Source organism: Colletes gigas, unplaced genomic scaffold, assembly GCF_013123115.1.
Source record: "Colletes gigas isolate AHSC1104 unplaced genomic scaffold, ASM1312311v1 Colletes_gigas_Sc00024, whole genome shotgun sequence".
Taxonomy (NCBI): Eukaryota; Metazoa; Arthropoda; class Insecta; order Hymenoptera; family Colletidae; genus Colletes; species Colletes gigas.
The window spans coordinates 757186-774508 of record NW_025106653.1 but is presented as its reverse complement, the minus strand read 5'-3'; the positions used below and the strand labels follow the sequence as shown (position 1 = coordinate 774508).

General features: G+C 41.3%; 1 protein-coding gene across 1 annotated transcript in view; it reads right to left on the bottom strand.

Moving 5' to 3' along the window:
* LOC122401356 overlaps positions 1-16233 on the bottom strand; it is a 116291-nt gene extending 100058 nt beyond the window's left edge. The window contains exons 1-2 of the mRNA XM_043403436.1: positions 16188-16233; positions 8901-8947 (exon numbers count right to left, since the gene is read on the bottom strand). Of these exons, the coding sequence (XP_043259371.1) occupies positions 8901-8947; positions 16188-16233 (93 nt within the window). The remainder of the gene's footprint in view (positions 1-8900; positions 8948-16187) is intronic.
* Positions 16234-17323: the final 1090 nt, after the last annotated feature.

The window sequence follows — 17323 nt, the reverse complement described above, 5'->3', positions numbered from 1 at the left end:
CTAACATCCCTCGTCAATAAATATCAACACCCTCGAAAAATATTGTTCCCGTCACGATAATTAAGACATACATCTCCACGATGTCTTGGAGAATTTCTTCCAAAATTCTTTAAATTAAAGTAATTCTTTAAAATCATAATTAAAATCCACCGTTGGTCATTGAACGGGAAACATCGTTCGAGTCCCGACGCTATTTTCCGCAAAAGTTCGCGGCGACGTTTAAACGAATTTCCAATTTTCCGTGGGTTAACACAAAAGCGTTAAAGTCGCCGAGCGCCGCAAAATCAATTACGAATTCGTCTAATTCGGGCCGCTCGTTAATTTTGATTTTCCAACGAGGCGACCCCGTAGCAACAATACCGGCCAAAAACAGTTTCCCTCGCGCGCCCTTATCCCGGGGGCGAGCCAAGTACACGTTACTCAAGAAGACGTGAAAGGGACGCTGATGAGATTCGAGGGAAAGCGTAGAGGCATCAAGCGTCGCGAGTTACAGAAGCTGGGACGCGTATCGAGCGTGAATATTACATCGATCAGGGTTTGACGATGATACGGAAGAAGGAGAGAAGATCGGAAGTGGGGGATGATGTCGCCTATTATCCAACGAAACACCTGAGCCCCCGGTTCACCGTTACACGTCGCTCGTGCCTCTCGCGTCGAGAGTGTATGAAAACCAGCACGCACTCCACCGCCGGCGGCGTCGGTATCGCGGCTAAATTACACGGGCTCCGCGTATTATCCGCCCCTAAATTATTCCCTGCTAACCACAAAAATAGCCCCTTGCCGCCCCTATTTCTCTTCGCATGGTTTCCCGGTTTTCTCCGTTCGCGCTGGTGTCACCCGGCACGGTCATCGTCTCAACCGCATCGACGGTATATTTTACGACCTGGCTGGCGAATATTCTTTACTATATTTATTCCACCGCCCCACTCCACGTCACTGTACCTGCCGAATCCTCTGAAAAATCGTTGCACGAAGCATTTTATTCCTTTCCTTACGAGTCGCGAATTTTCTTCGATGAAACATTGCATCCGAGTCACGTATACATTTTGCATCTCAAGATTTTGATAAGATTTTCAGCAAAATCAGTCTACTTGTAATATTAGAGAAATCTACACAGTACTGCCTCTAACAGAAAAAATTAAATAAAATCTTATTCACTGCATACTCGAACCACGTGACGTATTTATATTGCCCCACTTGATTCAATTTTAAAACACGAGGGTAAAACATCACCTCTTTATGAAAGGGTAATCTACCCTTTATAATATAAATGAAACTTGTTGTTTTTCGTAACAATATTAATATTAGTTGATACAGATACTAAGTTCTTACAGTAATTCAATCATACGAAGATAACAATTTAATTTAATAAATTATATTATAAACAAATATTTAATATAAAAATATTGTAAATAAAATTACTTTATATTTTATATTACAACTTATTTATTTATTATAAAACTAAAAACTTTTTCCAATACTTTTATTTGTAATAATATGCTCTTTGAGAGTATTTGTTCATATTTACTAAAAGTATTCTCCAATAATGATAAGTCGTCCGAGAAGATGATTACCACGTCATTAAGGGTTGAATAAATTCTAGTAGTAGTCGAATAAGTTCAATTTCTTACGTATTTCTCAAATTATATTGTTTGCTTTGGAAAATGTAATATTTCGTTCGCGTTACGTAGGATAAAAGTTAACCGTTGATGCAACACGCTAATGATGACATATTTTCTCGACGTCAGACCCGAGTTGCGGGCGCATCTACGTGCATCGATAATCGTTAACAAAATTCCCTGCATGTCCGTCGATGTTTGAACTTTCTCCGGTGATATCACGCAGCACAGGTGAATATTAACGAATGTTTGCCTGGGGGAACGTGATCTGTCCAAGCATGATGGACGCTTTCGAAGGCCGAAGTTCGGATAGAAGTAAGCTTCTGACGTCCAATGTTCGACCCCTGTTCGACAAGAGATGGATCGACCAGTTCCCAGTACACTTATCCGGCAGCCAAGCAACGTATATTGCAAATTATCTACATAACAATATATCCGCGATTACTTTGCGTTTATCGTCTCCAATCGCGATCGAAGGAATTCAATAATCTTTGGAAAAAAATGTGTTCCGCGTACGCGAGCTCGAAAACCGAACTTCAAATCTATCCGTAAGTGGTTTCACGTGTCGAACTGACAAGTTTCAGATTAATATTGATAAACACGGAAACACGATCAGCGCACACGTACGAGGCAGACGAAAAGTTTAATCATAAAAATTGAACGTGGAAACGGACAGCTGACCACCCGCCATGGTGAAAGATATATCACTCGAATCTCGTTATATTTTCGCAGTTTGAAATATTTACGCGCGAGTAGGAACTTTCGAAACAATCTCGAACCACCTCGGCGAAAGTAGCATACAAGTACGGGAGAATGTTCCGGCACCTTCGATGATAAACATGCCTGCAACAATATTATTCATCGACACTACCTGTGTTAAGACTTTCCCGAGAAATGCAGCGAATACGTTCATTGTGCTTTGTTCACTCATTGAAGAGTACTATGAAAAATACAGAATTTAAGGTTTTTACTGTAATACAAGCATCGATGCCAAAACTGAATATATATAAATTCGAAAATGCAAATTAACACTTTGTGTATGCTATAATAATCCAAATAACTCTGAATATATTTATTTATTTATTTACGAAAATAAATGACGAAATTACGAAAAATTGTTTATCCGATAACGGACAAAGAATCAACAGACACAGAGTATTTATTAGTATCTGAGTTAAGAAAACGAGATGTCGAGTGCTTCGAAATAAAACTACAAGTAAACCTGAATCTTAAAGGAGCATAAATGCACTTAATAAAAGCTACCTACAAATAGAGACAAAAATGATATATTTTCTATTTTTGAAACAAACTTACTTTCCCAATATATTAATAAATACAAAATCATAATCATTGAAAATATTTTGTTTCTTAGAAACTGTACGATTTAAGAAAGTCTGATTCTTATTGTTTTGCCAACATGTAGCAAGCATTTTTCGATCGGTTCGTTAAAGATCAAATTTTGGAAAACTTGGAGAGTGGAGGGATTTCGATAACCTTTCCCCCCTATTGTTTAAATACAGATGCACAGCTGGCAACGGAGAAAGTTCTCGGGAGCAAAAGTTGCGCGCAAAAGCATCGGCCTGACCATCAGGTTCGATTCGATAAAAGATGGATGATCCGGTATCGAGCGTACAACCGATCGATCTCGTGGCTGACGCTTTCGAAGATGAAATGCACCCTTGGCGACGTCGAAACCGACCCTAACGCTCTGTCGGCCCGTCGTCCTCTGCCCCCCTCCCCCGCTCTTCTGTTTTTGCAAGGCAACGGCACTCGACCAACCGAACAGGCATATTTACGAGAAAGACGCGTGCCCCGCGTTGGAAGCTACGATCATCCCCTGGATACGGCCGATTTCGAATACAAATTCCTCCATATGTAACTTCGAGATACGGTTATTGGCCCAACTAAAGGTTATTAGGTCCGAGGTAAGTGGATACTTTTCCTCGGTGACCAGGCACCTCACGTCCTATCATGAATCGAGCGTCCCAGATGCAAACACTTTTCGTTTTATTTATAGTGAAATCGGGTCAGACATAGTACATCTTCCATCTCTAATGTTCCTTCCGGGAAATCATTTCCTTCATAGGATATCAAAATTATTATTTTTATAACAGCATCGTAGCACTTTGCCCCTTTATTGTTTACTTTTATTGGTACTAAATAGTCCGTTTTCCATCGATATTAATTAACGAGTCGATGTTGATCTTGAACCTTGGTAGTGCAAGTAAGCAATACTCACGTCCAAATATTAACCTCGCCCGGAGGTTAAACAATATCGTTTTGGCTAAGAAAACATAAACTGATAATTATTCTAAACAGTCTGCTCGATATTAACATTATATTCCACGATGGATTGAAAGTGATGAATAAACTGCTGATCTTTATGCAAATTCGTATTCTTATTAATAGAAATCAGAGCTTTGTAGAGATAATGCATTGTCCCCTAAATATAATAATTCGTATCTTATTTTATATTTTATATTTTTGTATATTAAGTGCATTCTGTAGTTTGAGAATTAAAATTATTCGTAAATGCATAAACATCCGTAGTGATGAATAATGAAAATCAGACTTTGGAAGATTAAAAGGTTGAAGCAATAAAAATAAAGAAGACTCGTCACAATTATTAAATTCGATCAACGTTTAGTTGTCGTATACGAAATCGTAAAAGGGGAAGAGGAAACCGTGAAATACCTGTTACCCAAATACATCTACCCCCCAAAAATACATCTTACTCAAATTACCCATAAATGCATAAAAATTCGTAGTGATGGATGATCAAAACCAGACTTTAGAAGATTAAAAGGTCGAAGCAATGAAAATAAAGAAAACTAATCACAATTATTAAATTCGATCAACCATCCGTTTGGTTGTTGTATATGAAACCATGAAAGGAAGAAAGGAAACCGTGAAATACCTCTTACCCAAAAGAAATACACTTTACCCAAATTACCCATAAATGCATAAAAATTCGTAGTAATGAATAATCAAAACCAGACTTTAGAAGATTAAAAGGTCGAAGCAATAAAAACAAAGAAGACTCGTCACAATTATTAAATTCGATCGACCTTCCGTTTAGTTGTTGTACACGAAATCGTGAAATGGAAAGAGGAAACCGTGAAATACCTCTTTCAATAACGGCTCGATAATGCTTCCTACTCGTAACTTAAGGAGATTTAACGAGTGCACGGGCCAAGGTGGCCCCGTCCCAGAGATTTATACGAAGGGACAAGCGAAAGAGCCGAAGAGGGCGCGAGGGGTTTCGGGTTTCCTCGCGGGGTCCCAGCACGATGGCTGCCGGTGCCGTGGAGCCAGCGGTACATTATTTCTTGATGTCAAATAAAGCAATTAGCATGTGCCCTGACCAGGGTCCACGGGTTCTAACCCGAGTAATCTCACCGGGGTCCCCGGCGTGTGCGACATCTTCATCAGAGACAGGACCCTCCCTCTCCTTGCTCCGGCGCTTTCTATCCTACCGCCCCCTTCGTCGGACGATACTCCCGCTCGCGTGACTATCCAGCACCCCCAGAGACGAAAGACTGAACGCCCGGAGAACAAGGGAACCAGAGAGAGACAGACACCGAAGTAGAATTGGAGTAGAGAATAGGGTATGAATGGCGAAAAGGCGACGCGTCCAGCCGGTGCAGCCGCTTCCAAGGGAAATTTCACAAAGGCTGACCCGTTGCTAATGAATGTTATATAACCCTTTTAATGCTTTAAGCCTCTTAGATTTTTCAGAGAGCCCTCCACGCGCCTCCTTCTACCCCGGAGGACTCTTTCCTCTCGCGGTGCACCAGAAGTGGCCTGCCAACGCTGGAGGAGAAAAAGAACGAGGGGGGTCGTGCCTCGGGGGTAGGTAATTATGTGGCGGACGTAAATTAAGCTTGTTTAGATTGGGATTTTTATTAAGGTCCTTTATGAAAGAGTGCCGCCACTAAATAGCGCCCGAACACTTTATCCCCCGGCATTCCTTTAAAGGCTGCTTAAAAACGAACGACACCGCTTTTCGATATAAAATTTAAATCTTTTTACGACCGTTCGAGCCGCGTTTATTAGGGCAAAGTTCTCGGGATTGTCTCACCGTTGAAATTGTTGTTATTGTTTAATAAGAAAGTATATGTCATGGTTGGGGAAATTTCCTCCGAGGAACCCAAAGAAACCGTAACCAACGATCAGGAACTACGTATATAAAGGCGAAGCAGGATGTACGCTCCAAGGTGTACGGAAGAAATAACTAAGGGTTAGTTTAATGGTGCTTTAGGAGTCGAAGGTTTTAACGTTTCCGTTGTCCCCCATTTACCGAGGGTAAGAAAGGACTGCAATGGGTCCCACAGATAATAGGAAATCCAGTTTGTTGTTATATTGTATGGCTGGAAATAAAATCCTATTAATTGACAAGATAATACCTATATGCCTTTAATTTCGCTCTCCCAAAACTTCTACTGTTTACAGATACTATATAGTGATCCATCAACTAGTTAGCTCTTTCAACTGAGTTTGGCATAACATAATTTTCCAGAACCTGAACACATTTTGATTTGAATAGTAAGTAACAAATAATAAATGGAAATAAACTTTTACTTCATATTATTTTACTCCTTCAAGGTATAAAAATATAGGTTCATTATTCGCTTGAAATTTGATTAAATCCTTACTTGAAAGGACAATATTCTATTTAATATTTAGAAATAGACTTAAGAATAGATTTTTTTGAAATACAAGTTACTAATCATAGTAAAGGAAAGAAATAAGTTTGCACAAATTTTAATTACAGGCTCGTGTGTTCGATCGATTTTGAAAGGTACTTGGAAAGCAACGTCTCCCAATTGAGCAAAGTAATTTTTCGTTAATTTTAGTTGACCTCTAACGAAGGGCCATTGCAGCCCAGCAAACGAGTAACCAGCTTCACGGTAAGGTTTGCGAGGTGAACTTCGAAAAGCAGTTCGCAGGTACAAACTGTTGGCTATATATTGGAAATACGCATGCCTTCGGAGCAGCGGGTGGAGAACGAAGTTCTCGGTAGAAGTTTAATTTAACTGGGCGGGCAACCGGGCGTAAACGCTGAATGATTTGTTGCAAATCGCAAACGCTCGGGTGCACTTTTGCACAGGAATCGGAAAACGGTATCTTATCTGTCGCGTCGCGATCACGCCAACGTCACAGTGTGTATCCACGCGTTTTAGAACTAATTGCTCCTGTACGCTGCGAGCGGGAAACGTGAAAGGTAATTACTGCAAGAAACATCATTTTATTTGGTGAACTTGTATATACGTATCAGGTTAATTCACAAATCTTTGAATATCTTTTTACAAGTAAATTGTATTGGAAGAAACTGCATATAGGCACAAAATATGTGTCTGTTTTCTAAATCGTTAATAATTTTGATTTTCGTAGAGCTGATTTTCTATGAATTTTTCTTACATTCAGAACATTGCACTAAACTTGTATTTCGGCTTTATAATTGAGAAAAAATTTCTATGAATTTATATTTTATCCGTAATGGTTCGTCAGCAACAGATCGTATAATTACCTGTTTTATGAAATTCCGAAAGGAAAGTTTACCTCGATACATCAAAAAATGGATCAGAAAATTACGTAATAAATTTTGACAAGACTAAATAAAAATTAAAAGATGTGAAAATAATTATCATCGATGAGAAACGTTTCGAAAAACTGGAGCACGGTGTGTGTTAAGATGCATCGTACAATTCGAGGCGAGCATATTTCTGGCGAGACTTCCACGCGAACGAAATAATCGATAACAATTAACGAGCGCCGCGACGGTTGCCGTGGATTCCGCGAGCGTCTTGCGAAGCGACGTCCGCCTTCGAGTATCGAAAATCGAGAATCGACGTTGATTTTCTCGGATAGCTTTCGCGAGGCGAGGTCGGGTGTATGCTTGCTCGTTCTCTCGATTAGGCTTTGCCGTCATTAAAAGTTTATAAAGAAGCAGAGCTAGCAGCCGGGGCACGCCGACGCCAGGAGGAACGAAGGTGGCTAGAGGGGGGGAGGTAGGGGGTTGAAGGGATCAACAGCCCCCTTCGTCGAGCGGGAGGGCGTAGCAGAAGAGAGCCAGACGACGTCGGAGCGATCAAGAAGGAAAGAGATTCCAAGCTAGTTTTCTCATGTGCAATGCATAATGAGGAAAGGCAGACGGCGCATAAAGGGCCTACAAATGAGGCTCGGGTTATACATATACATCCCGTAACCAACGCGTACAAATACAACACACAAACGCCTACAGACGGGCGTGAACGACTTCATGTATCTCCTGGCCCCTCAGGTTACAGTGTTACCTGACTTCTAAACGCGCAACGACGCTAAAAACTTTCCCCTTTGATTTTAGTTATCTCTCCCCCCTCCAACTTCGGAAACGATGGACTCGTAAAGTTTTTCGTTAATCTTCCGCTTATGCAGTGCTTGCGTTGCATCGCGCGATGAATTCCTCTGTGGGTTAGTATTTCAGACGCCATTTTGTTAAGTAGCGACCCCTTGGGGTATTTAACTATTTTCAGACTATATTCTAGCTGGTCGAAGTTGAATTCTATGATACATGATTATTTCGTTAACCCTTTGTCGTACAATGTCAGACTCGTCATAAATTCTTTGTGTCAAGTTTCACGATGACAAAGCTACACATAGAAGTCTATTAAAATTAACACAGTTTTATATCTGCATTTGTAAAACAAATCTGTTCTCTTTTCTGAGCATTGAAGCAAAAGAAATTTAAATAAAATTAAATAGTATACACTTGAAAAATTACGTCAAAGGGTTAGTGGACCATATTTACAAATTTTCAAGATACATAGTCGACTCTTTCGTGAAACGCTTTGTACTATTAACCGTAGAACGTTATAATTCATAGTGCACTTCGCGTACTTCAAAATTTTCCGCGAGTTCTCGTAGATTTCAATAGTGGCCTAGAATGTGAATCGTAGAGCAATTATGGCTCTATCAATGGATTTTGACTCGTGAAAGCGTTGTTGATTGCTTGGCGCAGGCTACCGAAGTAACGGCGAGCAAAAGTACGAGCACGCTATGAGCGAGGCATGTTGCATGAAAACCGATTAAAGGTGTTGGATCGATCTTCCCTAGTAACTGACTCGCCATATTTGCTGACGGAAGGTGCAAATCGTCGATCGAGTTGGCAACTGCGCACGACTCTCCTTATGTACGAGATAAATACGTCGCTCGAGGTGCGTTGCACCGGATTTAATGCCACGAACTAATCGAATTTATTCGTGATTAAGCGACCCGGGCGTGTGAAATTTTTTCGCTTACCTTGTTCATGATTTGGCGGGGATAGTCCCGCCTTGCGAGGGTCGACTCTGCAACAGAAAAAAATTGTACGTTAGTGGTGTTGTTTCAAATATAACATCAACACAGATAGTCGATCAGAAATTGGGATATTTAATTTTAAAATTGAAACGAGTAAATATATTGGTTATTGAATGATACGAGTTACAGATTTGTTTTAATTAACGTAATATTAGGCAAAATCGACGAATAATTAAATTCACTCGATAGTAAATGAAATAGAATTCACTCCAGGTGCTTTTCACCTATAAAATTAGGTAATCTTTTTATTTTGTACTTCGTAACGTTATTAATGCACACGAAATTAGTCCTCGACCGTGCACCCAGTCTCGCATCTCCAACGACCCCCTACCCCTCGCACAATCTTCTCCGCCATCCCTTAAACGGGGTACCACCGAATTCCCGTAATCTAATGAATGGCCTAACCCCAATATCCTCTCGGTTCAGCCTCACCGCCACCTACCCTCTATGTGCCAGAGTTGTATGTAACATGCACGTAAATATGTTCACGGACGAAAGACTCTGGGCGATTTCTTTAAAACTCCGCAACCCTCCAGCGATAATTAATTATTCTGACGTTATCGAGAGCGGTCCCTCGATGCTTACACTTTGATTTAACCGGGACGATCGAGGCAATTACTATTCGCAGATCGTTACGAACGAGAGGACTTTGCACGCAGATAACGAGAGAAAGACCGCTTCTGACGGGTCCAACCTGAAGTCTTTCAAAAATACATGGGGGCAGGGGCTGAAGAAATTAGGATTATTTTGCTAAGCCGAAGGTTTGTTTATTAGGCATAGGTGGGCAAAACTTAATACGAGTAATATATAGGGAATAAAATATTTTTACCGTAGATTTTTTTTATTTTTAAAATTATTAATAATCGTAATTCATCCAGTGTTTAGAATCTAGGACACCCTTTCAGGGCAATGAATTTTTTAAGTAAAAGATGATTCAAGAATATCCGTGCAATAGTTCGCATGATAATGAAAGATCATAAATCACTATAAATTAATAATCCTAATAATCCAGTCAGGTGGTAGGCGTCTGACCGGATGCAATGTGCACAATATCGAAAGTAAAACGAACAAAACAGATTGCACGGCTGTTAACCGATATAGGAATCTGCATACACGGCGCAATTCAAATTTAAGCTCACTTCCTCGGAACAACGGTTAATTACTCGACGTGGAAGGCGAAGTTCTTTCGGGGGCCAGAACGAGGGAGGAACAAGGCGTGCTCGAGGCGAGGCTGCACAGCAATCCGCCTCGCGAGAGGGCAAGGAAGCGCAAATGTGTTTATTTTCGGAGAATAATAAAAAGGGTCGTCCAGCGGCCGTGACGACGGGCGATCGTACCAAAGTTGGGAATAATGTTTCGGACACGACGCTCGTCTGGCTTTGCCCCGTCGCTACACCCACCTACACCCACCCCGTTCCTCCCTCCGATCTCCACCAGCCTACCCTTATACGCGTGTCCGCCGCAGATTCAGACTCCTAATTAAGACGAGGGTGCGAGAGGGGTTTCAGGGGTTTCTCCCGGGTTCTCCCCGTAGGGAGGTGGGAGGATGTGGGCGAGGGTAGCAGGAGGGTTTCCACGAGGTAAGGGGCACCCGTACCGCGCCGGAGGGGTAAGCCAAGGCAAAGGGGGTAAGGAATATTGATCACGGGACCACCACGCCGGCGAGGCAGGGACTGCCCGTACCCTTCCTCTCTCTCTCTTTCACCCATTTCCTCTCTCTCTCTCACCCTCACTCTGGCCTTCTATCGTCTTGCCTCGTGTAAGTGTGTCCCACGCTATCCCACGTAACCGTTTGCCGGCGTCTTTCGTTGTTCCTCTCGTCGTGCAAGCAGCGCGGACCAGGCCAGACTAAACCACCAAACGCCAGATGCGTGAAATCAGTCGGTTAGAGGCTGCCCCGCAGCCTTTGCGAATTATTGACGCTGAAACCGCGACCGTGGAACAGATGATGCTGCGAGCTATTCCGAGAACCCGAGCCTTCGGGACGAACGAGCCACCGGGACGCCTTCCTAGAAGTATAACGAATACGAACACCCTCGGAGAAGGGTTGGCTGCGACACCTTGCTCGCTGGGCTGACGTCTCGAGGTGACGACGTAATTATTTCGCGATTACGGAGAATCTGAGTCCCACTCGCTTGCGGTCTTTCGAAGCAATATTCTACATCACCGTGAATTATACTGATACGGCAGTGGGGGCTTTCGAACGTATCGATAGAAATCGCAGTTAATAATGTTTGACTCGTATTATGTTACAGTTACTCCCACTCGCATTCGTACACTATCATGGTGAGTTGTTATAAATGAAAGGAAACTTGTTTTTTTACGAATTCTTTCCATTTATTTTTACCAAATGTTATTTATTATACCGTACTATTTCTATTTATGAAGTAGTTTTTTAAAAATGTTAACCCCTTGACTACAATGACGAGTTTGGCGCAAGTTCTTGATGTCAAGTTTCACAATCATGAGGCACTCGTCGTCAAGTTCTATATATTAAAATCGACACATTTTTACATTCACAAGGTACTCGTAAAATATGTTTATTCTTTTCGTGGCCATTCATTCTACGAACAAATTTAAACAAAATTAAGTATACGTTTTAAAAATTATTTATAATTAAATCGTACGTTAAGGGGTTAACAGGCTAGTTCAATTACAAAACCGATGGAGAGGTATAGTATAACTATTATATAATGATAATATCAATAACAATACGCGATTTTCCCAAATGGTAACCCATCTTAGTATTGACCCAACCCAATGATGCTTGACTTCGATGATCGGACGAGAACTGCGGTTTTTAACGTGGAATATTAAATATCTCAATGTATGAAAAAATGGAGTTTCAAAAACAATGGCTCAGTTCGTAGGAAACAACCTTTTCCTCATTTATAGTGAATCACCGTTATAATATACGAATACCAATGGAATTAATTATATATGAATAAATGGAAGTTGCTAACTCTTGGAACTCTGAAACGATTGTTCGTATCATTACTTTTTTTGTACCTTCTCTAATTATTAAGCTAATTTTATTATATGGAATCGTGACCAAAGAGGCACGTTCGGTTTGTACAATATTAAATAGAATTATCAATCTATAGTTTTAGGGTAAGTTATTCATATAACATATATGAGGAGGTCATGTCGAAGCCATCAATCAAAAATTCCTAAAAATTGTACTATTCATCTCGTGTAAAATATTTTTGAAGTACCATTTATTGATTTAACGAGAATACTAATGGTCGAAAAGAATGAAAAGCGACATGGTACAATAGCGTTCTGATTTTCTTCTCATAAAAATAAAAAACAATACAATAGCAATTTCTATGTTCCCAATCTGAGTTTGAAGCTCTAAATGCAAGTAATGCAATTTCTAGACGCGAATGACGTGAATGCACTTTGATGACATGGAAATAGTCTTGGCACGAACACCATAGAAAATTTTGTCGCGCAACCTTTCGGGCGAAAATTATTATTGGAACGAAGGTACAAATTATTGAAAAATTAATTAAAATTACGGAACTGAAAATTCATTTCGAAACCAAAAAAGAAATATGCCCGACCGCATACAATGTTTAATTAAGAATAAAGGCAAGCTTACAAAATATTAAATTACGAACTCAAGCTTAAGCAATGTTTCGCGATTCTGGTGCAAACGATTAATTTGTTTTAATTTCTTTCTATTGTCTGGGCTCTCTGGCATTTGATATCTACTTTTTTACGAAATTTTAGATTGAATTATTTTTCATTTTGTGACCTTCTTATATCAAAACCTTGTGCTAAAGAAACATGAAATATAATTCAATAGGCATACAGATGGACGCTAAACGGGTTACAGGAACACCTTGTTACAACATAGAACAATCAGAACAAATCATATTAGTAAATTTAATTTATACTGTGATTAATCTGATCCACTCCCTTTGCTCTTGAGAAACCCTACAAATATATAGCGAATGGTAGAGGTTCGAGAACTATTCTACTACCTTCCCAGAATTAATGTAAATCCATAAAATAATTTTATCGGAAGAAATCGATTTTTCTTCCGGTGATTACACTAATTTTATTCAATTTTTCGGCAAACTAGAGCTTGAAATTCTCGAGCAACGACGGTTGCGTCGCGATCGTTCTGTGCAGGTGAAGTCAGCCCGACGGGAACGGCTTTGTTCCCGCACGGGGTTCGTGCAATGTCGAAGAGAGAAACAGGACTGTCGGACGAAACTTCTGCTCCCTGAAATCGGGGGTGGCCTGACGAACTTTGACGCACACGCTCGGCCGAACAGATCTACGCCGTAGACGTGTGCAGCGTTCTCACGAGTTTTCGAGAGATCTTCCAGAATGGCAAGAAGGAGGAACGACTTGGCTCGTTCCCGAGGCTACGACAGGAAGAACGGGACGACGGACGAGCTCGAGTTTACACGACGTAGCGACTCGTCTTTCTGTCCGTCGCTCCGCCTTAATTAAATCTCTCGACCCTTCCCGAACAACTCGCGGCTCTAGCGGAGAACTAGAAGTAGAATGGCCCGCCCTTGTCGTTTCTTTGCCCGACTCGCTGTCGCAACGCGTCCGGATTACGAGATTTTTCCCGCTAATTGCCGCGACTGTTCCTGCAAACGGTACCAGGCAGTTCATCGACTATAAATGTAAATGAGGATCTATAATATTTCGTCGATTCAGTTTTCTGTTATAGCCCCAAATATATTTACAAATTTGTTTAGAATTGGTATTTGGCAACACTTATGTAACAATATAATTAATAAATAAAGTTAGATATTAAATTGACGTTCAATTATTGTCAGTTCATAACTTGCGACATAATTTACTCGATTTATTTTAGGTCAAGAATCTTCGAGATTTATTCTAGTTTGGACAGAGCATTGAAATCTTTCAGGGAGACTGATGCAACCTTGCCTGACACGCGACTGCATATTACAATTAATTCCTGAGTGAAATATTCGAAAATTTAAAAGAATCATTTGCACGTATTGCAGAAGTGATTCTTAAGATGACCATCACTCGAGAGTACACGCGTTCATCTTTCGTACAGCGGAGGTGAAATTCGACACCAGCAGATGTTCATATACAGCGATATCGCTGAGCCTCGGAGAGAAAATATCGTCTTTCAGCTCGTATCGCTTTTTAAATGCCGTTTCTCACGCTTCACTGGCTCCAAAGGGCCTTCCCCCCAGTTGTGAGGAACAGAAACGTTCAACTTACGAATCACTACTGTATATCGTCGAAACACCTGAAGAAGACACTTACTATTTAAACGTTCGTAGTCGAAGATACAGCGTAAAATAAAACTAGCATTCTCTATGATTCCTCTCGTTCCGTCTCCCAAAAAGTTCGCGCGAAAACACATAATCTTCCCGGGAAAGAGTGCCAAACGACAATCGTTACGAACGAAAAGTTAACGAATGGTCTTCCCGCCGTATAATGAACGATCGATCTATCACGGGCAGCGTCTTTTCTCAGTCGACCTCTTCGCAAATTCAATACGCCACCATTTTCATGGCTCTAGGTGCCGTTATTCGGTCCGGTAACGAACGTCAAGGGCGACCTCGACGAGGCCGGAAGAGATCTCATTGTCCAGAAGCGGAGGCCACGATAGGAGGGTTGCGCACTGCCGGCAACCAGCCAACTCAAACTTTGATATGGTTTCCTAAATAACCAAGGCGACCGATACCGCAGCACGATAGCCCCCTCCCCCCTTCCACCCAACCCCTCCTCCCACTACCCCTTCCCCACGTCTGCTTCTGCATCCACTCCGATCTATGGCGGGTCCAGGGTGGGTATCGTAACTACTGTCGAAGCATATTGAAACCCTCACACCATCGATGACCTAACTCGACGTTTCCTCGTTCCACCCACGCGCGGGCCGTGGAACCGGCACACCGGTGCCCTTCGCGTGCAAAACCATCGAACAGCGAGTGCGTTTGTCGTTTCGAGCGAAGGTTGCCCGCATGCAGCGCGGTGGATCGACCGCCGACGCTTCTCGGTAACGCGGACCGTGTTTGAGCAATTTGAAAGCGGAGTGACAGGCAATCTGGACGCCCGGACGAGCTAAGAAGAGGAGGGAACGAACCAGGGGGGGGGGCGAAGGGACACGCGTAATGACCAGCAATTTATCCGTACGAGAACGAGCCACGAATTTGAAATTAAAATCTCCCGCGGTCGTAATTACTCGTGGAAACTTGAGACAGTTGAACTCGGAGAAGCCTGTGTGGCAAATTCGCTGGCGACAGGTAGCATTTTAACGAGGAAAATATTAACGGCATTATCGCTCTTCGCGGGCAATTCGATGATGAGTTCATAGGGGTTCTGGAAAATGTCTCTTAATAATTTTGTTGACGAAGTCTCTTATTGGAAGGAATAATATAAACGATGGTTGATTTTTTGGGAATTGAGGGAGTTTTTGTATTAACAATTTTATAATATGAGAATCCATTTTGTTAGAGATTAACACTAGAGTAAATTTTTTACTATTTTTATTAGACCGCTTCGATAGTTTTAGTGTTAAAAAACTTTGTACTTAGAAGGATTGCAAGAAGATCCGAATATTTTTGGAAATTATCAACCTTTTGCATTCCAGGTATGTCTTCCAGAAACACTTCAAAGTATATCTCACTGTTATCTGCTGATTTTCGTACACTCACACGGGTCGTATCAGTTACAGTCCCTCGTCTACTATACGTCTGCATTTTAAAGTGAACCGACTGACGAGAAAAATTTGACCACAGAAGATTGGACAAACTTTTCCAGTCAATGATTAGCAATCTTTGCTTCCTCCACGGCAGGAAGAGGCGGACGATAACGATCGAAAAACGAATTCATGTGCAGGGGGCTTAGAATATCCTCCTCGGGTACCGGCGAGCGGCGAGGCTGTATCTGGAGGTTAACTGTTTGTCCGCTAATTAGAAGCTAACAGCAGAACTAAAGTTCGGAACTTTAAAGTTTCTTGCTTCTGCAGAAACCTCCTACGCCCAGCCGGTACCCTCTTCTTGGGGCGGTGCAGACACCCCCAGAGGCGAACGCCCTATCGTCTTTCCACTCTTCTTCTCTTTCGCTCCTTCGTCCTACGACCGGCTAGCGTTAATTACTAATTAATTGTTTCGCATGTTTGAGTTTTAAATGGATAAGTTAAACAGCGCATAAGAGCCCTGGACGTGTAGAACGGCGAGTCTACCTTCCCCCTTTCGTTCTGCCTCTTCGTCTATCGTTGCGTACCCGGTGCCTCCCTTCTTTTACTCTCGTCTCTTTCACCTCGTCCCATTCCCTTTGCGTACGATTACCGTGCAAACGGTGTACTGTCGGTTAACGAGGTTAGGATGACCGTGTGAGCGAGCGCTGGGGAACCACTCTCGTTCGTTTATTCGTTTTTCACCTCGTCATCAAAACGCTGCAACCCCCGAGTGTGCGTTACATTACATTACTCGTGGGCGCGAAACTCTGATACGGCGATTACGCGAAAAGAAAATTAATTTTCCCGACCAGCAGCGGCGAGGAAGACCTTTGACATTAGATTCGCGTATTTAGAATTCATTTTGACCATAGAGATTACATAATACGCAATTGCGAAGTGCAATATTTTTGTTTGAAACTTGAAGTAATTTCTGTATACAATGTGAAAAAAGTGGAGCGAGTTTGCAATGAAAAGGAGAAAATTAAATGTAATAACAATTTTGTACGAGACAATCTGTGAATCTATTAAATTTTTCATAATTAAACAATCAATAAGTTGCTCGTGTATTAACCCTTGTGTGAACAACCAAAGTGCTCACGGTTGTTGAGCAACCAGGGTACCCTATAATATCCCTTTCATACTTTCCCTAAACTCTTACTTTTCCCTTCCTATAACATATCAAACACTGTTTTAAACGATTTGAGCGAAAAAGTTACTGGAAACTGCGGTGTAATTTCATGGTAAAATCAATCGTTTATATAAACAAGAATACGCATTCAGGAAACGAACTAGGGGACGAAACTAACAGTAAGTAAAATGTTCTATGGAGTTTCATCCTGAAACGCACATTGTCTTCGTTTACAATTTCTAAAAGTGAAATTTGGGGGGAAGAATTTCTTTTTCTATCCATTAAAAGTCAAATCTCGAACGTGCTAAACATTATCCTCATATTATTTTTATTTTGTATGTTAATAACAACCAACATTAATAAAGAAGTTTGAGGCTTCAATATTTAAAATTGTTTGCATAAATATTTAGTTGGAAAACGTAAATCGACATAAAAGTGACGAAAATGAAAATCCAAGGCTGTTTTGCAATATTTTCACAGGGATATAAAACGCCCAGTTGCTTTTATAAGGGTTAAATATGATTCTCAGCTATCTATGAATTTGTATCTCGT